This window comes from Rana temporaria, chromosome 8 (genome assembly GCF_905171775.1).
Source record: "Rana temporaria chromosome 8, aRanTem1.1, whole genome shotgun sequence".
Lineage (NCBI taxonomy): Eukaryota > Metazoa > Chordata > Amphibia > Anura > Ranidae > Rana > Rana temporaria.
Window position 1 is genome coordinate 58,277,972 of NC_053496.1, and position 25,433 is coordinate 58,303,404.

General features: G+C 38.6%; 1 protein-coding gene across 2 annotated transcripts in view; it reads left to right on the plus strand.

Annotated features, from left to right (window-relative positions):
- The window catches only part of COL17A1 (collagen type XVII alpha 1 chain), a 75,728-nt gene that overhangs the window by 38,544 nt on the left and 11,751 nt on the right, over window positions 1-25,433 (plus strand). The window contains exons 22-48 of one of the 2 annotated variants that reach the window (XM_040361837.1): window positions 155-217; window positions 320-424; window positions 768-830; window positions 2,458-2,493; window positions 4,411-4,464; window positions 4,817-4,852; window positions 4,968-5,003; window positions 5,352-5,414; window positions 6,157-6,192; window positions 7,362-7,433; window positions 9,482-9,508; window positions 11,492-11,527; window positions 11,650-11,682; window positions 12,849-12,926; window positions 15,163-15,198; window positions 15,366-15,425; window positions 17,919-17,972; window positions 18,631-18,753; window positions 19,624-19,737; window positions 19,829-19,888; window positions 21,717-21,752; window positions 21,914-21,967; window positions 22,083-22,178; window positions 22,745-22,792; window positions 23,757-23,903; window positions 24,726-24,845; window positions 25,096-25,179. In XM_040361837.1, coding sequence (XP_040217771.1) covers window positions 155-217; window positions 320-424; window positions 768-830; window positions 2,458-2,493; window positions 4,411-4,464; window positions 4,817-4,852; window positions 4,968-5,003; window positions 5,352-5,414; window positions 6,157-6,192; window positions 7,362-7,433; window positions 9,482-9,508; window positions 11,492-11,527; window positions 11,650-11,682; window positions 12,849-12,926; window positions 15,163-15,198; window positions 15,366-15,425; window positions 17,919-17,972; window positions 18,631-18,753; window positions 19,624-19,737; window positions 19,829-19,888; window positions 21,717-21,752; window positions 21,914-21,967; window positions 22,083-22,178; window positions 22,745-22,792; window positions 23,757-23,903; window positions 24,726-24,845; window positions 25,096-25,179 — 1,770 coding nt within the window. The remainder of the gene's footprint in view (window positions 1-154; window positions 218-319; window positions 425-767; window positions 831-2,457; window positions 2,494-4,410; window positions 4,465-4,816; window positions 4,853-4,967; window positions 5,004-5,351; window positions 5,415-6,156; window positions 6,193-7,361; window positions 7,434-9,481; window positions 9,509-11,491; window positions 11,528-11,649; window positions 11,683-12,848; window positions 12,927-15,162; window positions 15,199-15,365; window positions 15,426-17,918; window positions 17,973-18,630; window positions 18,754-19,623; window positions 19,738-19,828; window positions 19,889-21,716; window positions 21,753-21,913; window positions 21,968-22,082; window positions 22,179-22,744; window positions 22,793-23,756; window positions 23,904-24,725; window positions 24,846-25,095; window positions 25,180-25,433) is intronic. The other variant, XM_040361838.1, reaches the window with a different exon arrangement.

Below are 25,433 nucleotides of genomic sequence, written 5' to 3' on the forward strand. Positions count from 1 at the left end.
TTTTATAGGTTGTTAGATGGATTTCAAACTCACTATTTCATCACTTCAATGGCCATCATTCAGTCAGTTCTAAACATCCTTTTACTCTGTAACAAAGTATATTTACTGTTGCCTGATATTGTTAGTTAGATTCACTTTGTAATCTTTGTTATAGGAACTCCGGGTCTCATTGGTCATCCTGGCACAGAGGGACCCAAAGGACAGAAAGGCAACGCAGGTAAGAAATCGGCTATATTAGTGTACATGTAATTCTCAAGATGGATTCAGGTTAGGGTTTAACTTTGTGGGATATGAGACATCAATGCTCTGCCATTTGTAGGTGATTCTGGTGTGGAAGGTCCACCTGGACAAAGAGGAAGGGATGGCTTACCTGGAAATCGTGGTGACCCTGGTTCACCAGGCGTAGGAGAAAAAGGAGACAGAGGTAAATGTTTTTTATGTGCGTTTCAATGTAATAATAAGGTTAAATGTAGGCACATATATATTAATTTACATCGGAGCTGCATGTATGGCTTCTATTAATGATTGGTGGTGCCAAATTGATTATGTAGCTAGTTCTTCGCTAAAGGCAGTAGATAAGGACTTTGGTACTCCCTGCCTCTCAGTCACTATGTTTTGCACAGGGACCTCTACAGATATTTCACTGTATTGAAGTATACAAGTAGCTGCTCTTATTGTGTTTTTTTTTTTTTTTTTACTTTATTCCTATATAAAGTTACTAAGTATTGTTTCTAAGGATTATCTCATACCTAGTTTATCTACTACAGGTTTGCCAGGTGAACCAGGTGTGCCAGGTTTAGCTGGTGTTCCAGGACAAATGGGACTAAAGGGTAAGCATGTTTTAAAAACTCTGTACTACTTTAGGTCCATCTTAAACTGGTTATTAGGCTGATGAGCAAATTAACTATTAGTTCCTTTTGAATTTGTAACTAGATAGATATGCTAGCTGTATTAACCTACTTCTTTTTATTAGAAGTCCCTCATCTAACACAGTTCTTGACAACTCTCTATACTCATGTGACATCAGCTGAATGTCACTATGGGTCCTACTGTAAAAGATCTTACAACATAAAACATAGGAATCTGTTGAAAATTTGGAACTAATTAATAAAAAAATGTTGTAAAACCAGTGAGGCTATATGAAGAATCTCAAAACAGACCACTCTTAAAATGTAATATTTAAACACATTTCAGGCAATTACTCTTTGTTACAACTAAAGAATATCTAAAACCAAGAACAGAAAAATTAAGATAAAAAGAGACGTTACCTCTGTAACCCACACGCAATCTTTAATGTCAAATAAGACATATATACAATGTACACATTTTTTGAATCATATAGGTAAAAGTACATACAAAAACAAACATTAAAACAAGCAAGCTATTTGCCTAACCAATCACCCTATAAAGTATAATCCTAAAAAGTCACAACATTATACTCCTGTATGTCCACCGGCTCTATGTTTTTCAAATGGCACTTCCACAGGACCCACTCTCTGCTAAATCAAGATGAGCTTTGTATTAGAAATATTAGAATATTACAAAAGTGAAATGGCTGGTGGTCACAATAGGATTTCTTTACATAGTCCAAAATAAATTATACATAATACATACATTATATAATTTATTTAAAGCTGGGGAAGGGCCATTAGCTTCCCCAGCCATGAAACATGTAGACCAGGTGGACATATAGGGCTACATTGGTATGACTTTTCAGGATTATACTTTATAGGGTATTTGATTATCTATCTGGCTTGCTTGTTTTAACAATTGTTGTTACGTTTGATTGATTTCAAATAACAAAAACTCAAGAATAAACATTTAATGTATTGCAGTACCAGTCCGTTTTCAGGCTAAGTAAATTTTCTGCAAGAACAGAAACTTCCTATGAACCAAACTGATAGCTCATGTTGTCAATGTTTCCAGCTACCTTCTCAGAATTGCAAAATTAATCCTCCTTATGTAATAGAGAATAGGAGATGGGGATGTGTTTGTTGTCTAAATCAGGAGGGCAACCTAGGGTCACAACACTGTTCCTCCATAGATACAGTGGAATAAGTGTTGTCACTCCAGGAAAGAAAGTTTTTACTGTCAGGATTACCACATGAAAATAAAATAAAATAAAAACTGAAAAAGGAAACAAATGCAGTCACCATAACTGTGGACAAATTATTTGCAATATATTACATTTTAGTTTTGGAGTTTAGATGTGCTTTAACAACACAATATAGTCCCAGTAGTCTTGTAATCTGCACTTTGTAATATAAGGTCAAAAATTTAAAATGTTAAAATCTAATTTGCCATTAGAAAATTTGCATCTTGAATTACGCTTGGAATACGAAATATAGAGTTATTCAATGGCGCATCTGGAGGCTGGCAACAAATAGTTCCAAGAAACTATGGCTCGTGGTCCAATAATATCTATATATAGTCTAATATTTCAATTTCTATCTGCAGGTCTGCTGGGTCCTCAAGGTCCTCAAGGTCTTCCAGGTATGTTGTCACCAGTGGCAATTAGAGAAAATAATAAAATATATAGGATGATTTTGTGATGATGTGACACAAGTTGGTAACATTTCATTATCTCTCTTTAAAGCTGAATAAGCAAATACTGTTTGAATACAAGAGTCATAGGTATTCTTATTTGATCTTGTGCTTTGTGTATTTCTTACAGATCTGTGCAGTAGTTCAGTGTAAAACTTTGCTGAAATTATCTGTAATAAAGACAAGTTACTGCTGCTGTTTCTCCTTGTGCAGGGTGACTGGTCTTGTTTCCACCCCCTGTAGTTTTCTGCAGACAGCCTTTAGTGGGTGGATGTGTTGGGTCCCTCCCACAGCTCTTCTCCCTGCACAGACTATGGACAGCTCAGTGATGATGTCACTGCTACTTTTGCAAAATAATATCCGGGTTTGCAAAGGCACACAAAGTGTATTTATATCCATTGTGGCTAATAAGGAATATATTTAAGTGAAAAGTTATTTTTGCCTGAAGTTCAGCTTTAAGCTTCCCATTGATGTTCTTTAATTGAGAACTAAGGATACTTGTGGACCTCACAGTGTGGAAGAACTGCAAGTCCCAGCACTGCCAAAAGCCACTAATTGCCAGACATGCTGAAATGTGTAATTTCTCAAAAACTGCAGGCATAGGTGTGCACAGCCTATTGCATTAGGGTGTGAGTGAGTGAGTGAATAACTTGTATAGCACTACAAATGCTAACTGAATCGCCTCAAGGCACTTGGTATCCATTTCCTTCTATTTAGCCTTCAGAATAGGTGGGTCTTGAGTTTTTTCCTGAAGGCCTGGTGATTCACCTCCGTTCGGATATTGGTTGGTAACGCGTTCCACAGTTGAGGTCCTTGGACTGCAAATCTTTGTTCTCCTTTGGTCTCGTAGCGGGCCTTGGGGATTTGTAGTAGATTTTGGTTAGTTGATCGAAGAACGCGATTGGGGTTGTGGTATTTTATTTTCTCACAAAAATATTGGGGGGCGATTCCTTGTACACATTTGTGCGTCAGGCAGAGGGCCTTAAATGTGATTCGGTCCTTTACGGCCAGCCAGTGGAGGGACCTCAGGGAAGGAGTGATTGATTCCCATGTTTTTTTCCCTGTTACCAGTTATGCCGCTCATATGCGTGTGTGTGTGCATGTGTATATATACTGACAGTGTGAGTAGAGACGTGGATGGTGTCATAAGGGCAAAGATCAGTGTCAGTAGGGCAGTTACAATATTATTAAAAAAAATTGTACAAATAAGATTTTTTATTTGGTGAAATATCATGCCTCGTACACACGTCCAGTTTTCCCATCTGGAAAACTGCCATGACAGCTTTTGGCTGGGAAAATTGGCTGTGTGTATGCTCCATGGCAGTTTTCCCAACAGGAAAACCTCCAGCAATCGCAGCAGGAAAAATGAGAACATGTTTTCTTTTTTCCTGCCGCGATTCCCAGCGGTCTTTTTCCCGGTAGTTTCCCTATGGGAAACACTGCAGTGGAGCATACACACAGCCAGGATTCCTGGCCAAAGATCTCACCACAGTTTTCCCGACGGGAAAACCTCGGAAAGTGCCCGAGCAGGTTCTCCATTTTCCCCCCGGGATTCCCGGCGGACTTTTTACCGCCGGGAATCCTGATCGCGCGTCTAAACATTGGAAATATGAACCACACTGGGTGATTAGGGTATGCCCAGGCACACCTGGCACACCCTGTGCGCACACCTATGACTGCAGGACCATAGGTTTTCTAGACTCATTTACCTATTTATAGGCTTTAAGATAATTTACTTCATAAGACTCTGACTAGCAATCATATTTGAATGTTTCTTCCATATATATAAAGATTTAAGGTATACCTTTTTTTTTAATAAGCTAGTAAACTTTTAAAGTAAAAATATGTCATTCCATTTTTTAATAGGTACTCCAGGGCAACAAGGTTACAAAGGTGAAGCTGGGATTCCAGGACCTAAAGGTAAGATCATATTCAAACCTGACATTTAATATGCCTGCTGGTCTAAGCATGATAAATGCTTGGACCCATTAGTAAAGGAAACAGTGATAGCACCTATACTACTTGGTTGGGGGTGGGAGACTCCCTATCAAGCTCAGTAGATAACACATTCAGCTTAATAGCAGTGAATTAAATCAACAATGGTTGATGCATTCCACTACTGCTGAATAGCCATGCACTACTATAGTATCTCTGCTCTTAGGATCTCAAATGCTTTTGTGTACAAAAGCAATGTATAAATGTATAGCAATGTAAAAATCTTTTGGCAATTGTTTATGTTAATTTAGACATGTATCTTTATTTTCCCAACCAGGTGAAAAGGGACTCCTTGGACCATCTGGAGTTAAAGGTATGTAACATGTATTGTCTAGCACTTGTTTCATCTGTTCTCAGGCCTATGTACAACACTATATAGATTTTGTGTTTTAATTTGATAGAATAAAAATATGTTTGGTTTGTTTTAGGTGACCAAGGAGACAAGGGAACCAGAGGTCTTCCAGGTCAGTAAGAGAGCAATGCAGTGCCCAAGATGGGTCACATACATGGCAATATTACTAACTATTTAGCCACTACCTATTTTCTTAAGACCTTAACTGAGCAAAATGTATTTGGCATACATCTACTCTAAATTGACCAAATGGCCTCCAAAAATGTTTAAAATGCATTCAATGGTGCCTGAATTTCAATATGTGAATCTGGTGGATGTGTTATACTTGTTGGCTCTGTATCCTAGAGTTTTCTAGAAATATGGATCATAATTAGAAAAAAATATACAGAAATGCTATTAATTTAATGTCTGTTCTGCATATGGTCTTTTTTTTTTTTACCATACTTGTACTTCTTTATAGGAGATCCAGGGCCCAGAGGATTACCAGGACCCTCAGGAGAAGCAGGAGCTAAGGGATCAGCAGGTAAGATCTCATCATTTTATGATTATCAGGCCTCGTACACACGACCGTTTTCCTCGACAGAATCCATCAAGAAACTTGGTGGCAGAGCTCTTTTGAACTTTTGAACTCGACGAACAAGTTCTCTTTTTGCTCGACAGGAGTCTCAAGTTCCTCGTCGTGTTCCTCGACGGGCTGGTTTTCGACAAGAAACACGTTCGTGTGCATGCTCATAAAGTATGAGACGGGAGCGCACCTTTGGTTAAAAGTAGAGTTTGTAATGGAAATAGCACATTTGTCACGCTGTAACAGTCTGAAAAGTGCAAATCGTCTCTTACCAAACTTTTACTTAACACGCAGTAACATGAGATTAGCAAAAGCAGCCCCAAGGGTTGTGACAGTTGAATCGAACGTCCCCTGCCGTTGTATGTGTTGTACGTCACCGCGTTTGAGAATGAGGAGATTTGGTCTTGATAGTGTGTACGCAAAGAAAGCTTGTCAAGTTTCTCCACAAGCCTGACAAGGAACTCGTCGAGGAAAACGATGTTTCATTTACAAAAAGTTCCTCGGTCGTGTGTACGAGGCCTAAGAGATCAAATGCCTTGCTGTGTTCACAATTTTTGTCAGTTAGCAAAAAAAAAAACATTGTCCAATCTTTCCAACATTGTTCTGATATTTACAAAGTAAATAAAAAAAAAAATCCATAAACCTAGGCAATCAAAACTGAGAATATAATATTAAAAATGATTTCAATGCTTATTTTCAGGTCCATCTGGACCAGATGGACATCAAGGTCCAAGAGGTAAAGTCTGGCATTTATTTTAAGCATTTATATATTTCATTATTGTTTGTCATTTAATACATGTCAGTCAACTGTAATGGAAATTAAAAAATGTACTTACAAAAAAAAAAAAAAAAAGCTAATACATTTGTCTCTGCTTCAAAGGTTTGTACCTTGGACCATGAGAAAATATCAAACTAGGACATATAACCTCCATATCATTTGTTAGAACATCACTCTTCCAATCAACACTGATTTTATTTTATTTTTTAAATCTTTCTGCTGCTAGCATTAGTAAACAGGTTTTGTTTGTTTTAAACTTTATTTTTTACATTTCTTCTTAGTTACTTCCTAGTTTTCTGCCTATGCAAATTATGTCATACATCCCAGGAGTCTTTAGGAGTGGAGGAGGAGGGGTTTTCTCAGCTAACACAATAAAAAAATAGTGCTGGAGAAATATTTTAAATTAAAAGTCACTAGTGGAAAGTCCATAAAAGTTCAATCCTGGTATATTTAGATGAGAATGGCAGGTGGATAATCAAGCTGAGCACCAGTGGCAGCACTCTTAGGAGCAGTGGCGGCTGGTGTTTTTTTTCTTTTGGGGGGTGGCAAACAACACTCTACGGTTGTTCGGTTGGCGGCAGGTTGCGGGCTCCTACGGGCGGGTTGTGGACTCCTATGGGTGGCGGGCAGTGGGTGGGTTGCAGGCTCCTACGGGAGGTGGGCATCGGACAGCGGCTCTAGTGTCCTCTCCTCCTCTTCTGAATCACGGCGGCTTCTGCCATGTGGCTCCTCCCTCCTACTCCTAGGCATCCAATATGTGTTTTCAGTCAATCAGATACAGTAATAAAGCATGGAGACATGGATAGATGAAGAAGTTTTATTTGAATAATAAAAATATCTGATGCTCAGATGCAGTGAAGATCCGTATTAAATTCATACCCACAAATTCACCCAAACAAAAGAATGCACACAACCATTGCAGTTCACTACACACAATAATAGCATCAGGGAGAGGGCTTGGAGATTGACTATAGAACATTGTGGAATAAACATGCATGATTGGATCAGCGAGGTATGCATATTTATACCACTTCAAGATATTGTGCAAAATATCTTATTCAAGCCTTTGCAATAAAAAAAAATATGATTTTTTCTCTGTAATAATATCTATTGTCTATGGTGTTCAGGTGAACAAGGAACTATTGGATTGCCTGGACAAAGAGGACCACCAGGATCGTCAGGAGACCCCGGAATTCCAGGTAAGAAGCTTTCTTCTCTCCTGAAATAAGATTAAGGGAGCAGCTTTCAGCATGAGCCATATTGGCAGTATTAAATAAGATACCTTCGTACATTCAGATCACTTCAACATTTTAGCTTGTCTGTCTATAGGCATAGCAAAGATAACCTTAAAAGAAACAGATAACATGCTCTTACATTGTACGTATTGGCTTTAACTCTCTAGGAAGGCAGATTACGGAATGATCAAGTAGTATGGGAACCGAGGGTAGACCTATCCCCCTTTGTTTTGGTTGACCTCTATGTCATTAATTTCTTTATATATTCTGAAATCTATTGTATTTGCCCTTTCTTCTTTGACCTGCTTAAATAATGACCTGCCATTGCCATTAGAGCCAGCAGGAAATATGTCCAATAACTAAAATAATGCAAAAGTCAACTCTTTTTTTTTTAAATCTCTTTATTGATTTTTTCCATATCCATATGTACATTTCACGTCTTAGATTTGTCAACTTACTCAAGAGCTTCTTATAAAATCATATTAATAAAAATGATTTCATCACAATCACATTAGATACACTTATAGATTTAACCTCTTTATTATCCCTTTCATCCATTGGTGTATTTCCATCTCACTTCCGTATCCCCCCACCCTGAAGCCGTCGTAACATTCTCTATCCAATTCGCCAATATTTTTGCATATTTCGCCCTATATCCTCTGTCACAATATGTCTCCCTATACAGTGACAAATTACTATTTACCACATTTTTCCATTGTGCTATCGAGGAGGCTTCCACCCTCTTCCAATTTAAAACTATTGCCTTTCTTGCATAGAAAAGCAGCAGGCCCACCTGTGTTCTTCTTTCTATAGAGACCTTATTTTCCTCCACTAATCCCAGTAGGCAGATCTCTGCGTCTAGGTCGAGTGAAACTGACGTCACTTTGTCAATTACTCTCAGAATCTCTCTCCAAAATACCATTATCTTCGGACATAACCAGAATATATGGATAAAGGTACCTGCACATCTCCAACAGTTTTGAGAATTTGATGGGGATATTTTGAACAATTTATACGGTGTATAATAACTCCTGTGTGTTATTTCAAATTTAATTAATTTATCCTGTAGTGAGACTAAAATCTGGAATGGAAATTTATATATCTCCCCCCAATTATCCTGTAGTGAGACTAAAATCTGGAATTGAAATTTATATATCTCCCCCCAATTTTCATATCTCCCCCCAAAAGTCAACACTAATATTAGAAAATAAAGAAGTTTAGACATGGTGTTACTGAGGAGTTACCATAAGAAAAAATGCTTCTTTGGTACCAAAAACCTGCTTCAGACATTCGACTATATGTTTCCAATAAGAGCAACAATGTTGAGAAAAACACTGAAGGCAAATAAGCTGATAGCTTTTGCAAGGGATTTTTTTACTTCATGAGGGCATTTTTCTTTACCCTAGTCATTGAGGTGAAGCTTTTCCATCAACCATTTATGTGCAAGCAAAAATACAGTTTTTTTTTCCTGGCATGTGATTGGATATTCTGCAAAATTAACTTCCACCACATTCACAAAGCTAAGGGAATATTTCCTTGCAAAGTGAATTGCCTATATACTTTTAGTAACTCAGCCTGAAATAGTTCTGTCCACAGTATCCTATATATGTACTGAAGGTGTTTTTATTTTTTTATTTTTCTGTACAACCCTTCAATAGTCAGTTTCAGCATAGGTCAGCTAAACAAATGTTTGGCCGTAAAATGTACTACTTGCTCTTATTATGTCATTCTCACTCAATTTTATTGGATAGTACCTTGTTCTGTTTGTGGGCAGAGGGTTGGGTGTACATAATGTAAAATGTCACAGAAAGTTTAACCCATACATAATTTATTTACTGCAAAGAATCACAAAACACATGATACCTATTTCCACATAATGCTTTCCGTTCAGTTGTTGCTTTAATTATTCACAACGTGAAAGCAGATCTTTTTAGAAAGCTGGTTTTCCTGGCACAGCATTTACATTACAATGTAGTTACATAAACTAATATATTCTTTTGCCTTATTTTTAGGACTTCCCGGAGCACAAGGCCCACCAGGTAATCTTTCTGAACTCAGTATATAACATGTATGTAAAACACTCATTCCAACCAAACTCTCAGACAGTAGGCAGAGAGAGCATTGGGCTGGGAAATGTCTACTGTCCATCGTTCCATTATACATTCGTATCCTCCTGATGAGAGGACATTTTTACTATTTCACAATTCTACACTGATGAAATCTAAAAACATCAGTGCAGTCTCTCGATATGTTTTTTATGTACATTTCAGTTGTACACCAAACATGCATGTAAGTTATGAAAATTGGGTTGGCTATAGAGCAGATGGGTAATACTATGTTTCTGTCCTAAATTCTTCATATGAGTTTCATCCTCCTTTAACCCATTGCAATTATATTTATAATAGTTAAGAATTTAAGAGAAATTGTAGGATATTTTTCCTCGTTAGTATCATTTCATAACGGGTAACCATATTGTTAGACTTGTCAAATGAAATGTATGTACAGTATATGTTATTTTTAGTTTGTGGATAACTACAGTTGGCCATTTGGCAGGAAATAGTATATCAATTGATGTTGATATATTCTATAAATATGTAATGTAATTAGTTTTTTTATTGTGAATATTTTTAACTGTATTTTAAAGTGTTTGTAAACCCTCACCTTGTAAAACAACCCATTCAGTTTAAAGGGGTTGTAAAGGTACAATTTTTTTTCCTAAATAGCTTCCTTTACCTTAGTGCAGTCCTCCTACACTTACCTCATCCTTCGATTTTGCTTTTAAATGTCCTTATTTCTTCTGAGAAATCCTCACTTCCTGTTCTTATGTCTGTAAATCCACACAGTAATGCAAGGCTTTCTCCCTGGTGTGGAGTGTCGTGCTCGCCCCCTCCCTTGGACTACAGAAGAGTCAGGACGCCCACTAACACACAGCTCATTTCTCTATCTGCAACGTAGAGAGCATCCTGACTCTCCTGTAGTCCAAGGGAGGGGGACGAGCACGACATTCCACACCAGGGAGAAAGCCTTGCATTACTGTGTGGAGTTACAGACAGAAGAACAGGAAGTGAGGATTTCTGAGAAGAAATAAGGACATTTGAAAGCAAAATCGAAGAATGAGGTAAATGAAGGAGGACTGAAAAAAATTGTACCTTTACAACCCCTTTAAAATAGAAATGAAAGGCAAAACATTTGCGTATAGATTATAAAAATAAAAGTATAGATACCTTTTTTTCTGATCACATATCCTCTGTTCTCAGCTGCATAGGAAATGGAGGAGGAGAAACAGCAGCACACTGAGCTTCCCAGTGAAAGGTTGTGCAGGGGAGCTGAGTCAGGGGGATGTGTCAGGACAAGTCTGATCATTAGAGGAGAGCAGCCTGAGTTCCCAGCATAGCTAGGGAACTGACCACAGTGTATTCTCTTGCTTAGTTTTTAATAGGAAAGCAGAGGGACTGGCATGAACTGCAGGGATTTCACACAAAGGAAGCAATGCAAAGAGAATAGGATACTTTTTCATACAAGTACATGGTACTGCAGGCACATTTCAGGAATATGAAATGTTGGGTTTACAAACGCTTTAAATGAAAATGGGGTATGGTAAAATGTATACTGAATATCAGTCTCCAAACTATTTCCTGTTCAGCAGGACTGGGAGAAGGAGGGGCGGCATTAGCAGTCAATCACTCAGCAGCTTTTTTTGTCAGTAATCAGGTAGTAACTTAACTTTTAGGAAACCATCACAAACCATCCCTGTAATGCGTCTAATATGATTATTTCCTACGATTGTCATCTCCATCTAGTGGCCATATTGCAGTATTTTGCTTAAATACCTTAATCTGGATAATACTGCATTATGGCCACTAGGTGGTGCTGACAATCTTAGGAAATAAACAACAGACACATCACTATGCAACGGATACATTTTTGCTTTGGCTGGTGAATATTACTAATTATATTATCCTGTTAGGAATTTTAATAAAAATTTAACAGCAACTATTTATTGTAAATCTTAACTGTTTTAGGACCACCTGGAACACCTGGACGAGGAGGAGCCAAAGGTAAATAAAAGGATGAGACGATATTTGAAAGATTAGAGATTTTACATTTGTTTTCATCTACTTCAAAAAAGAGTATTATGCAAAAAATATTAACTATATATTTCTGATGCCTTGCCATATAGGTGACCCCGGAGATCCAGGAAGAGTTTCTTCAGGTACATTCTTATATTTAATTATGCTCAACTGCTGCTCTGTTTTCCTTGATATCGTCTACTGTAGATACAAACTGTACACATTTCGAGTGTATATCAGTTGATATGTATTTTTCAACTTGATTTATTAACTGTCATAGCAGTTATGCAAGCATTGGAGTATCTAACCATAAAAAAGCCCTAAGGGGCATCATTACTGATACTACAGTTTTGGATTGGCACCAGTCAGCTTCACCTGTTGTTTTCTTATACTGTATATGCCAAGGATCCCAGTGACGGAATATAGTTGTTTGGGTGTCTCGTTAAGACCATTTATGTGGCCATTTATGAACAATCTAGGTAGGATCAATCACAAAACGAGCAATTAAAATTACATTTTTAATAATAAAATGAAGCAACACACTCGGTATCATTACACACTTTGCGATTGACTGAAAATATTGTTTAAAAATATGATCTATCAGACATAAATCTAAAGGAGCTATGAAAAATAATTGTTTAATTGATATATATCACAGTCAGTTCTCCGATACACAAAATTGGTCAAGAGCTTTTTAAATCAGTCATATTGTTATGTTTGTGAGCACCTTAAGAACTCCCCAAAACCTTGCGTATTCTTAACTAAGAAACAACCACTGGATAGTGTGACACCATCTCTAAGCTTGTTTGCAATATTTGTATCATTTGGCAGAAAGACAGGGTTGCTCTTTTATGCTGTATAGTGGGATATGCATAAAACAATTATGTGCTCTATCCAAGCCCAACAAAACAACAACTCAACTCATTTACTGTATATGTACAGTAATTAAAGTATATCTTTTTTTCTTTGTGGTTAATTGGGGGGATTTCCATTCACATGGAAACATGATAGAAAGTACGAAAAAAAATCTCCTAAAGTGAGAGGATTCTCCCTAGTGTCTCTTTTGGAAGATTGTGCCTTACATGCAACAGCTATCAAATAGTAATGGTCACCAAGAGAAATATAAGGGTGAATCAGTCCACTGGGGACACAGACAGTGGTAAAAACATGAAAGAGGTTATAACCATTCTCTACTAAAATGTAAAGAACATTTTGACATTAGATGCACTTAAAGATCTGTATATAATATAGCAAAGTAATAATGCAGTGTCCTGTCTTGCAGTATAGTTAATATTTGTTTTTCTTTCAGATTCTGGTACATATTACATGCCCGGACCACCAGGACCAGCAGGACCTGTGGGTCCACCTGGATCTCCAGGAGTCTCAGGTATGTTCACATACTAAAACTAAACATGGCTGGGTACTGGACTAGCCATTGATCATGCTACCATGATTATGTATTATATATAAGACTTTAAAAATTAAAGTGGTATTTCAATGTATTTATTGGTTTTGAGCCACATTGTAAGAACTCAAAAGCAAGCATATAGGTCACCCTCGCAGGGGCTAAGGAATGATCATTTATTACAAAGAAATCCAAGAGGAATACAAACATAACAATCATAGTTAAACCTTCTTGTGATTGGGATGATATTAAAGGATAATTAAGGTGAAATGGAAAGAGAAGAGAAAAGGCCATACACCACAACCTTTTCACAGTCCTCCTAGGGGAGGTCCCATTGCTGAGACTGACCCCCAAAGGATGGAGTCTGGAAGAACAAGAAATGCAGAAAGAAGGTAGGAGGGCATAAGAAAGGACAAAGTCTAGAGAAGGAAGGAAAAAGAACTGATACACCGCCGGAAACAGGCAGAGGAGCCCACAACAAGCTGGTTGGAGTGAGGGAAACTCATATGAAATCCAGGGTTATTAAAGTGGTATTTAATCTAAAAACTAAATTGTAATATATTGCAGCTTTCAAATCCTTAAATGTGGTGGATGCATTAGTTTTATTTGTTTAGGCTTTTTTTCCCCTGGTGATCCAGCCCATAATTCACTTCCTGTCTTAGGCCTCGTACACACGGCCGAGGAACTCGACGTGCCAAACACATCGAGTTCCTCGGCCAGTTCAGCACTGAAGCCGCCGAGGAGCTCGGCGGGACGAGAGCTCCCATAGAACAACGAGGAAATAGAGAACATGTTCTCTATTTCCTCGTCGAGCTCCTCGTCGGCTTCCTCGGCCGAAAGTGTACACACGACCAGTTTCCTCGGCAGAATTCAGCCAGAAACTCGGTCGGAAGCTGAATTCTGCCGAGGAAACTGGTCGTGTGTACGGGGCCTTAGAGTGTCTCTATTCTGGATGGAGGAAAACTAGAGACACCTTTGGAGAGCAGCATTGTCAGTCTGGGTAGAGGGTAGTGTTTGACTAGTAGATTTGGATGGACTTGACTGAAAAATGTTATCTGAACTCCAGCTAACCCTTTATAAGCAGTTATTGCAAAAAGTTTGTTTTACATAAATCAAAAAGCTGACCTTTTTAAGCACCCCTGTCAGTGATAAATGGTTTGTTTCAACTCTCTAACTGCCATGTTGTCTGAACAACTTGGTCTGTTAAAGTAAGGCCTCGTACACACGATAGGTTAACCAGAGGACATCGGTCCAAACCGATCGTGTGTGGGCCCCATAGGTTATTTAACCTTAGGTTAAAAAAAGCCAACTTGCTTTAAAATTAACCTATGGATTCCTAACCGATGGGAAAAAAACGATCGTTAGTACGCACAACCATCGGTTAAAAATCCACGCATGCTCAGAACCAAGTCGACGCATGCTTAGAAGCATTGAACTTCATTTTTTATTTCAGCACGTCGTTATGTTTTACGTCACCGCGTTCTGACACGATCGTTTTTTTAACCGATGGTGTGCAGGCACAACGGACCATCAGTCAGCTTCATCGGTTAACCTATGACAACGGTCCTTCAGACCGTTCTCATCAGATGGACTGATCGTGTGTACGAGGCTTAAGTTGAACAATAACAGATTTACTGGCCAGATCTACTGTACAAACATATGGCAACCACCTCAACCTATAACTAGCCTTTGCAGCAAGAAGCACATGGAAGGGCAACTCACATCAAAAAATAAATAAAAAATCCCAGCTTACTTACCAGCCAGCCTGCAACAAAACCAAATCAATCCTGTCCAACAGCTCACATTAAAAACAAGGGATTTAGTTGCACATATGTATAAGATGCAATGGCCACGACAAGGCACCTCAGTGTATTGCAGTCCTAACTATAATTTTGAGAGTCTCCCAAACTGGAGCATATATAATAGTGCATAGATTAAGGGCAGGTTTGCCTGGAGGGAGCCCACTCCTCCTTAAAGGTACAGGGACCCATGGAACACCCAGCAAGGGCACATTGGCAGCTGAAGGTATCCAGTGCGTCCCCGCACCAATTCACGAACTGTACAAACAAATGGCAACAACCCCAACCTATAACTAGCCGTAAGCATACTGTGTTTTTTTATAACCAATACAATTATTTTCAAATCAAGTTAGTTTGTTAATTTCTGCTGAATTAAACTACCACTAGTAAACATTTGTTGCATTTTTTTTCTATGACAGGTCCCATTGGGCCATCTGGTCTTCCTGGAACACCAGGTAATTAAAAATGTATCTATAGTAGGGATTTAAGCTCTCTGTAATTTTATTATTTTTAATGCATGTGCCATCAAGCAAGAGTTTCAAGTGTTGGGCTTTTATCATTATGGGGGTAAACAGAATGTACTTTGAGCAAATATGCTAAAAAAAAATATTTCTTTGACCAGGTATCAAAGGAGCCCGTGGTGACCCTGGTGAACCTGGTATCTCTGTCACAAGATCAGATGGTATGTTTCTGTTATGTATCATGAAATGTATAGACATTTGCACGTTTGAGAGGTCTATAGGAAGACTGGGTATTATTTCATGCCAAGGTATAGATATATATCTATATATATATATATATCTATATATATATATATATCTATATATATATATATATACTGAACACCAGGCAGGTCCTTTTTCAGTTTTGGGAATAGATGGTAGTCCGATGGTGCAAAATCTGGTGAGTATGGTGGATGGGTAACCAGAGAAAAAACACAGAAATTGATGACTGCACATGCTTCATTTTCTCCATTTTCAATTCAGATTGCCAACTGTTTACAAGAAGCACATGAAAACTTTATACTGTGCATTCGCCATTTTTAGAGTTGAACATCTGGAAGAGTAGCTTGGGTCAGTGATAAAGTTTAATATCTGTGTGGTCACTCTTTCCACTTCAGGCCTTAAACTTTTGGGATGCCCCACATACACAGTATATAATGCCTTGTTTGCAGGAAATATACACGGGTTAGGTGCTTAAAAAGATGAGTCTAAGCATCTAAAAGAGGCTTGTTTTTACCTCTAATGCCGCATACACATGATTGGAAATTCCGACAAATAAACCGTGGATTTTTTTCCGACTGAATTTTGGCTCAAACTTGTGTTGCATACACACGGTCACACAAGATTACGGCCATCAAGAACGCAGTGATGTACAACACAACAACGAGCCGAGAATAAATTAAGTTCAATGATTCCGAGCATGCGTCGACTTGATTCCGAGCATGCATATTTTTTTTGTGCATCAGAATTGCATACAGACGATCGGAATTTCCAACAAGAACTTTTCCCGAACCAGCTCTCAAATTTTTGCTGTCGAAAATTCCGACAGAAAAAGTCCAATGGGGCACACGGTCGGAATTTCCAACCAAAAGTTCACATCGTACTTTTCTTGTCGGAAATTCTGATCGTGTGTACGCGGCATAAGTCTAAAGCAGCATATAGCCAATTTAAAGGATTACAGTTAGTACTCCTGATCTTTGTAACACAGCCGGACAGCCAGGTAGCTTTAATTGTAGGAGAAGTCAGCATTGACAGCCTGTGTATTACTCTCGACAGATTTTATCTAAAGCACATGTGTCAAACACAAGGCCCGCAGGCCAAAATCTGGCCCACAATGCCATTTCATGTGCCCCTTGCACCTCTCTCTGCCCCCACCTTGTCTCAGCTATCGGCTGCAGAGAGGAGGACACACACAGTACACATCTGAATGAGTCAGCTAACTGACTCAGAGGAGGGATACACCCTCTCCTGATTCAGATCTCTAGATCCTCAGTATGCAGGAGTAATGAAAAAGTGCAGAGCTAGAGCTGGGGTTTCTTATTAGGCAGCTTAGCATGTACTGTATGTACATTTAGTATGTAAGTAAGGACTGTTTTTACAAATGAAATAGGGATTTTATAAAATATCAGTTTATAAACAATACAAATACATGTTTATTATTTTAATGTCAGCTAAAAAGTATTTCTTTGTCTGTTCTTTAATTAATAAGTAAAGAAAATATATAAAAATACATACATTCTTTTAAGACATTTGCTATTGGCCCCCAACATCTGGCTTGTACAACTCATGTGACTCTTAGATCCTTTGGATGTTTCATGCAGCAGTCACTTTAGAGTTTTTCAACATTTGTCTTTCTGAACACCTGCTGCATTGCACTCTTCCCAAAAGCATCAGGTTTTATGTTTACTGAAGTTGCATACTCAGGACTCTACTAAGCTGGCAGATCTTGCTTTCGGTGTTGCTAAAACCATAATGTCACCCCTTCCGGATATTTCACGTTAGGCTTTGGAAAAAAATTATGTAAATATATGCACATTACTACAGAGATTCTTGAGACTTTTTCCGTTGCAAACACTATTAAGTCACTGTAATGTGATATTCCAAACCTTTGGGATGTCCCATAATGCAGTCTGAGTTTGTTTTAAAGTCTAACTCAGACACTTGGTCACAGATGCTAACAGACCCTCAAGCTGACCCTACCTAACACCTACTGTTGGCTTTTGTGCATATAATGACCCTCTGTCTACTAGCTTACTGGGAATAAGAATATTAGATAGCACACCATCTTTCACTTTGGTTTTTGATAATGACATGAGCCTCAATGCATTTGGTTTGGCAAACACACAAAAATATGTTTGCGAAACCATGGTTTGCTACAATAATTTTATGATAACTCTGTCTGATTGGCTGGTTGGAAGAGCAGGCAAGGGCAAAGGAGGGTGTGAAGGTATGGAAAGCTTTATGGGGGAAGGGGGTACACCAAAGACCACCATAAGTGGTAACACATTGATGAAACTCCATAGGTCTGTAAATATCTATAAAGGTCAAAGTAATTCAGTCCAGCTTAATCATTTTTCCCAGTTTTCAGATATTTAGGAAAATGTGTTAAAAAAAAAATTGTAACAAAATGGATTTCCAGGAAGAGTTTTGTAACATTTTACATTTCTTTACAGCTTCATTGATGGCTCAGGCAATGCCAGGACCTCCCGGACCACCAGGACCCCCAGGTAAAATTACTAATGGCTGTGACAGAACTGAAAAACATTTCGCTTTAAACACAAGCATTAATAATGGCTCTAAAGCGTCATTTATAAGAAAAATTCCTTGCATGAGAAAATTAGAGCAGAGGCTAGATTGGGGAATTAAGAAGGTAGTCCATCCAAAATTGAACAGTTTATTTTGGGGAAAAGTCTTATGGCAGCCTCAGTCTAAACTAGTATTGTAATCCCAATCTGCCAATCTTGTGCTCTGCAGTACTTATGCTGCTAGTTTAAAAATTTCGATTGTAGCTTCTCATTGAAGCTTCTGGAGACAACATCCTGGCAAGTAATAACAGAGAAGCAAGAGAAGGAGTTAATCAGAAGAACTAAAGATGTGTCTAGGTGGCACAACCCTCTAGACTTTCCTTGAATCTAATACTATTAAATACACATCAACAGAAAAATACTAATACAAGTCCACCTCATTAAAACAGACAAAAAAACTTTTTCAGAATGTTTGGGCCTCTAGTAAGAGTAAGTATTTTAGTGGGAGGTGCTTTTGTTCCCTCACTATAACTTGACTGATTACACTGTTTTGCTATTCATAAATGAAAAATCTAAAGTTAATACTTACGGCTTGTATAATTTTGGTCTTTAACCCAGATTTTCTGCTTTTCTTAATAAGGTGCTTCCATACAAGGCCCACCAGGACAAGCAGGTTCTCAAGGTCCAGCAGGACCTCCAGGTCCAACAGGACTAGCAGGAGCAGCAGGTACACCAGGTGCAGCAGGTCCAGCAGGGCCACAGGGTAAGTCCTTGCCTAAATTAGCATAATCAGAACATGCAGATGTACTGTATGTAATAAAAATAAGGTATTTCTGGCCTGGTTTGGAGGTAACCAGTGAACACAGATTTAGCTAGAAACCACCAATAACACAATAGATATTTGTTTTTTTGTCATTACCCCAACTTTAACAACTGACCTATACATTTAATAAACTGGAACAAATCACAATGGGAATTGAAAAACCACACAGATTTTTCTGATATCAACTTTCTTTAAACCCCTTTCACACTGGGTCATTTTGCAGGCAAACCAACCCTAAACAGCCGCTGCTGTGTCTCGGGCTTTCACACTGGAGCGGTGCGCTAGAAGGACGGTAAAAAAAGTCCTGCTAGCAGCATCTTTGGAGTGGTGAAGGAGCGGTGTGTATACCGCTCCTCCACCGCTCCTGTCAGTTGAAATCAATGGGACACTGTGACTATACCGCCGGAAATGTTCCTCTGCAGAGGTGCTTTGCGGTGGCTTTTAACCCTTTTACAGCCACTAGTGGGGGGTAAAACCGCCCTGCTAGTGGGCGAATAGCGATGCAAAATTGGCGGTAAAGTGCTGCTAAAAATGGTGGCGCTTTACCGCCAACGCCGCCCCCGCGCCAGTGTGAAAGGGGCCTTAGAGTAATGGACTAGGCTACTACTTTAATTACAACATCAAATTTTTATTTTTTTTATCCTGGTACTTATATCTTTTAGTTAAATTATATGTATGATTTATCTGAAAATGATCAGCAAAAGCAGGACCAAATGGGATTCTCTTTATGTCTTTTTTGTTTTTTTAACATAAGAATTATATTAATATATAGGAAAGTATTTAACATTCATTTCTGATTGTGTTGTTTAGGAGAAGCTAAACAGGGACCCCCAGGCCCAGCGGGTCCACCAGGTTCACCAGGCCCAGCAGGCCCATCAGGCCCAGCAGGTCCAGCAGGTGCAGCAGGTGCAGCAGGATCAGCAGGTATGCAGACATTTTTAACTGTTTACTGCCTGTCAAATATCTTATAGATAAAGTGGTGGCAACTGAAAAATACATTGTTTTGTTTCCACAGAAGCTGCAGTTGTTGGCCCACCCGGACCTCCTGGCACACCAGGAAGTAAAGGAGACCCAGGTAAGAGCAAATAATGAAACACTAAAGCTTTATTTACACTTGTGCAATTTGTCATATGACTTTGGACATCAAATTCGCATGGCAAGGACTTAAAGTCGCAGCGACTTTGAAAAGGTGCCTGCAATACTTTGGTGTGACTTTTGATGCGACTTTGATCCATAGAATGTAAATGGAATCTTAGTGTCAGGGACTAAGAGTCTGAGAAGCTTTTATACAGTAGAGTAGTTCAATTTATAGCACATGCTGTCTTCACTGCCTCATTCTGTAGCAACACAGGTCAAAGCATAAGGTTCACTTTAAAGCCAGCCTCATAGCATCTAATACTTATTGTCCCTTTGTTTTCTGCTACTGAAGTGAAGAGTAGAAGCCTTGTGAAAGCTCTTATTTGATCCTAGTCAAAGTTTACACAAGATCGATGAATCCCTCTTCACTATCATGTGATAACAGTGGGCCAGTCACCAAGCAGCAACACTGTCACATGGGAGAAGGGGAGTAGGTATCCGGTATTTTTCTTCCCTCCTGGCAGGGAAGGGAACAAAGGAAAGGTAAATATATGCAGAAGAGAGCTCAGTAATTCAAGAGTACTGCTGTTTTGCTCTGTACAGGTTTACTTTTGCATACAGTATTAGCAGTCCCTACAAGCCTTAGAAACATAAGACAAAAGTGTCGAACAGATTTTCAGTAGACATCACAGAAGAGTTTGGCTTACAGTAGAGAGAAGCTGTTAAAGTATAACTGAAGGCAAAACTTTTGTAAATATTCTCATTTTAGATAGTAGAGGAGTGGAGAGTGGAGGATTTTATTGTTGCCTGTGTCCCTGTTAGGGAGATTCACCCTTTCTGTTTTGTCCTGTTAACACTGTGAGTCAAAATGAAAGAAAATCCCAACTTTGGGTGGTCACTAGAACAGGAATAGAGGGGAAATCTCCAATGGAGACACTAGTGTTGGTGACTACCAGGGATTCCCCTACATTTGGGGGAGTTTGCTCCCTTTCCTGTTTTTGAATGGGACTATGGTACAGGAAGTGAAAGGAAATCTCCTGAATGGGGGATGGTGAAAAAAAAAAACAGCAGGGCTTTCCTTATTCTATCCAAACTAAAAAAAAAGGGTTTGCCCTCATTAAAATGTTACCTTCTTTGTAATAGCTGAGTAAGTCTGCACAAGAAAAAACAGCTGCCAAGATGTACAGTAGGCTTTCCCAATGTTTTGTGTGAACACTGTGCTCTCAATCAGCACGATGTAGTACAGGAAGTTGATGCAGAAAGTTAGCCCATTTCTAAAAGTATCAAGATATATATTGTTTTTTAATTGCAGAGAAATTAGACACAACTGGCAGAATGTATTTGTTTTTAACAATCCGTTTTGGAAAATGATCTTGATTTTAATTAGACTAATGTCCATTCCTAAAATAGTGAACCATAAATGAAAATCATAAGTTTCACATATATCCACTCAACATTTTCAAAATGTTATTTGGCTATTATTCTCTTAGCAAATTAGGTTGGCCCAATTGCAGTGTGAGAATTTTCACTGTATTTTGGTTGTTATCCAACTGGCTGTTAGGCGGCAACAAACACTGGGATGAGTTTACAAAAAAGTCTAAAAACAGAATTAACACCCATCCGCTACTGATAAAAATTAACAACCAGATATTCTCTTTTACTTTCCTATATAGTTTTCATTACTTCACATTTTATAAATGACCCAGTATACAATCAGTGAAGAACAAAGGCATTTGGCTAAATGAATCTTTTAATATAATCATTAGGGCAAAGGAATGTATTTAATTCACACAACAATCATTAATATTTGTGTTTTATTTCTGTAGGTGATCCTGGTCAAAGAGGTATTCCAGGGCAACCAGGTAAAAATAATAAATATATATTTTTATTTTCCTACTTTCTTTGTAGATATTTAGTTGTGATAGAAAATATAGCTCCTCATCCTATCTCAAGCTATGATGGTAGTGAAATTTACAAACTGGATTTAGGAATGTCTGTAAATAACTGCATTTCTATCTTACAGGACAACCAGGTGATCCAGGTCAACCAGGAATTCCGGGATCACAAGGCCGTGATGGTCAGTACTTTTGTTAATTTGATAAAAACAACACATTTTCCACAAAAACAAGTTTGTTTTCAATTAGTTAACTATATGATACCAATTATGCCTGATTCTTGCATTGTCATTTCAGCTGTTGGACCTCCCGGACCTCCAGGAGGCCCAGGATCTCCAGGATCACCTGGATCTCCCGGAAGCCCAGGACAACCCGGACAACCAGGAGAGAGAGGTAATGTATATTTCACAGATCTTACAGATAACCGAGTACCAACCTAAGGCTTGCCATACATTATACATTTTCCTTTAGATTTATCAAAACATATAATATGAGGTCAAACCTAAACACTTCCAATAATTATGCAATCAGGCAGGCTATTGCACTACATAGTTGAAGTCTAAAGAAAATTGAACAAGAAAATTACGTATGACCAGCCTAACTCTCAAATGGGGCCATCTGGTGATTTCCTTTTGTCTGTGCCGTCAATGTTAAAAATGATCACGCCCCTCTTTCCTCAAACATGCATCTCATCAGTGGTTACTCAGTTAGGATTAGACGGGGGTAGAATGTATGTTTAGGGTTAGGATTAGACTTTAGGGCAAATGGTAGGGGGGTTAGTTAACAATTATTAGCATATTAGAGTTGTTGTGATGTCAAAAATACAAATTTTAAGCAAATATACAGGCACATATGTTCATTATCCAGGTAAATTTGAGTTTCAAAGGGTGACATTACAGAATAAAATAACTAAGCAGATCAACAGTTTGGATTTCAAATTTTATTAAATCTACTTGCAGGTGAAGCTGGTATTCCTGGTGCCCCTGGTATTCCAGGAAGCTCCAGAGGTGAGTAAAAACATGTAAAGTTGGTATGAATGTAGTAAGCTATGAAACAGTATTAAATATATATCATTGTACACAGATTAGCCATAACATGACCGCTAACAGTTAAGGTGAATAACATTGATTAGCTCATTATTATGACATCTGAATGGGATGAATTAGGCAGCAAGTAAACACGTTGTCCCTGAAGCTGATGTGCTGAAAGCAGAAATAATGGGCAAGCATAAGGATTTGAGCCACTTTGACAAGAACTAAATTATAATGGCTTGATGACTGGGTCAGAGCTACTCCAAAACTGAAGCTTATATGGGATTTACCGGGTCTGCAGTGGTCAGAACCTGCCAAAAGTGTTCCAAGGAAGGGAAACCGGTGAACTGGCAACAGGGACATGGATGGCCAAGGCTTATTGATGCATGTGGGGAGTAAAGTCTGGGCCATGTAGTCCAATCCAATAAAATGGCTACTGTAGCTCAAATTTCTGAAAATGTAATGCTGGTTCTGATAGAAAGGTATCAGAACGCACAGTTTGTTGTGTATAGGGCTGCATAGCCACAGACCAGTCAGGGCGACCATGCTGACACCTATCCACAGCCAAACTCATCTGCAATGGACACATGATCATCAAAACTGGACCACAGAGCAATAGAAGAAGGTGGTCTAGTCTGATGAAACCCACAGAGGGCAGTAAAAAAAATTACAAAAATTTCAGTGTGATAGTCTAGTTCATGTTCTAAAAGTAACGTTTTTAGATAATGATACATCTTCTGGTAGTATTTTGTTCCGTCATTCCATGACTGCTATCCTAAACATTTCCTTAAAAGTCCATGACCATGATAGGCTTACATTATTGCATGCTGATAAACATCTAAGTGGTTTACCATTTATATAAACAACGTTTTTAGATTGGTGTTATGAAATGTTGATATTTTGTCTAGAATATAAAAAAATGCTTATTTTACCTTTTTAGGTCCAGCTGGAGGAAGACCTGGTCAAGGTGCACCTGGTCCACCCGGTCCACCTGGTTCTCCCGGGCCACCTGGTCCTCCTGGTGAACCTGGCAGTTCTGCTCGTGGAGCAGAAGAAGTCCAACAGTACATTGCTCAGTATCTCCAAAGTAAGTAATAAATGAAATAGAGTATCTCAGGGCTCAAAATTTCAAGTCCTGAGTTACTAGCCAGACCTTAAGAGTTACTCGCCACCAGTTACCCCACCCTACCCCGTCCCACCCCTAATTCTGCCCCTAAACCTCTAAATTACAGCGCAATTATAACCTCCAGCATTGGTGTCAGTGGACGCTATAATACTACCCAGCATTGGTGCCAGTAATAATAACCTCAAAAACGGGTATCAGAGGCTGCGGTAATTACCCCCAGCATTGATGTCAGTGGACATCGTAAAAACCCCAACACTGGCATCAAAGGACGCATTAGTAACTCTCAGCATTGAAGTCAGTGGACACATTAATAACTGCTAGGAGTGATGGCAGCGTCACTCCTATCATTCAGGCAGCTGGAGAGCACAATGTCACTCATCTGCTCTCAGCGCCCCCTCTCCACTGAAAATTTTGAGGGCTGGAGTATCTGACATAGTAAAGTGGGTACATAGGGGGTTATTCACTAAAACTGCAAAGTGAAAAATCTGATGCTACTCAGATTAGAAACCAATCAGATTTTATTGCAAAAGCTTAATTGAACGAGCTGAAATTAGAAGCTGATTGGCTATTATGCACAGCTGCCCCAGACTCTGAATGCTTCTGTTTTAATAAACCTCCTTCATAATGGTTTGAGAAGGTCAAAGTATTTTCAATAAACCTTAAGATATACTGGAATATTTGGTAATATCAAAAAAGTGCACGAAAGTTTAATAAAAACATACATTTTTAGAACAGGTATAGTTTGAATTCACGTCATCTAATTGACATGTCCTTCCACTTGAGCAGGTGAAAATGTCAGAAACTACCTTGTTGGACCGCAGGGACCACCAGGGCCACCAGGAGATGTTGGACAAGAAGTGGACTATGCAGAATTGGCAAGCCGAGTTATGAGTTATATAAGGGGTAAGTTTTGAATACCTAGTGTGGTGAGAACCTCCATTCTTTATTGAAAAACGTTCAACACATTTTGATTTGCAGTGCAGAGTGTGCAGTTTTCTGTGGCAAACTAACATAATTCATCTTTTAGCAGCTTAGGCCAGCCGAATAAGTAAAAGGTGAATTTTGAATGGCGATACGAATAGCTGCATACTGCTGCTCTTTGCATGATTGAAATAGACTCCATAAGTACACTCTGTCTGTTTTGTATTCTTAGGTTCAGGATTAACTTCAACTGATGGAGCCGGAACAATTCTAGGTCCAGCTGTAACTTATGAAGAAATCTTGTCCATGCTGCAAAGTATGTAAAAAAAAATTGTATTTGAACAAAACTAGCAGGAAATTCATACATATGCCATAGTAGTGTTAAACATGTATTAAAATAGATTTTAAAAAAAGCCACTTGAATAAAAAACCTCCAAATGAAAACCTCCAGAGGAAGGCAAAAAAAAAAAAAAAGAAGCATGATCCAATTTGCTCCAGTTGGGGAAATAATGCCTTCCTTATTGCCCATGAGGTAATTGGCTATACCCTGGATCAACTACCCCTGGCGTT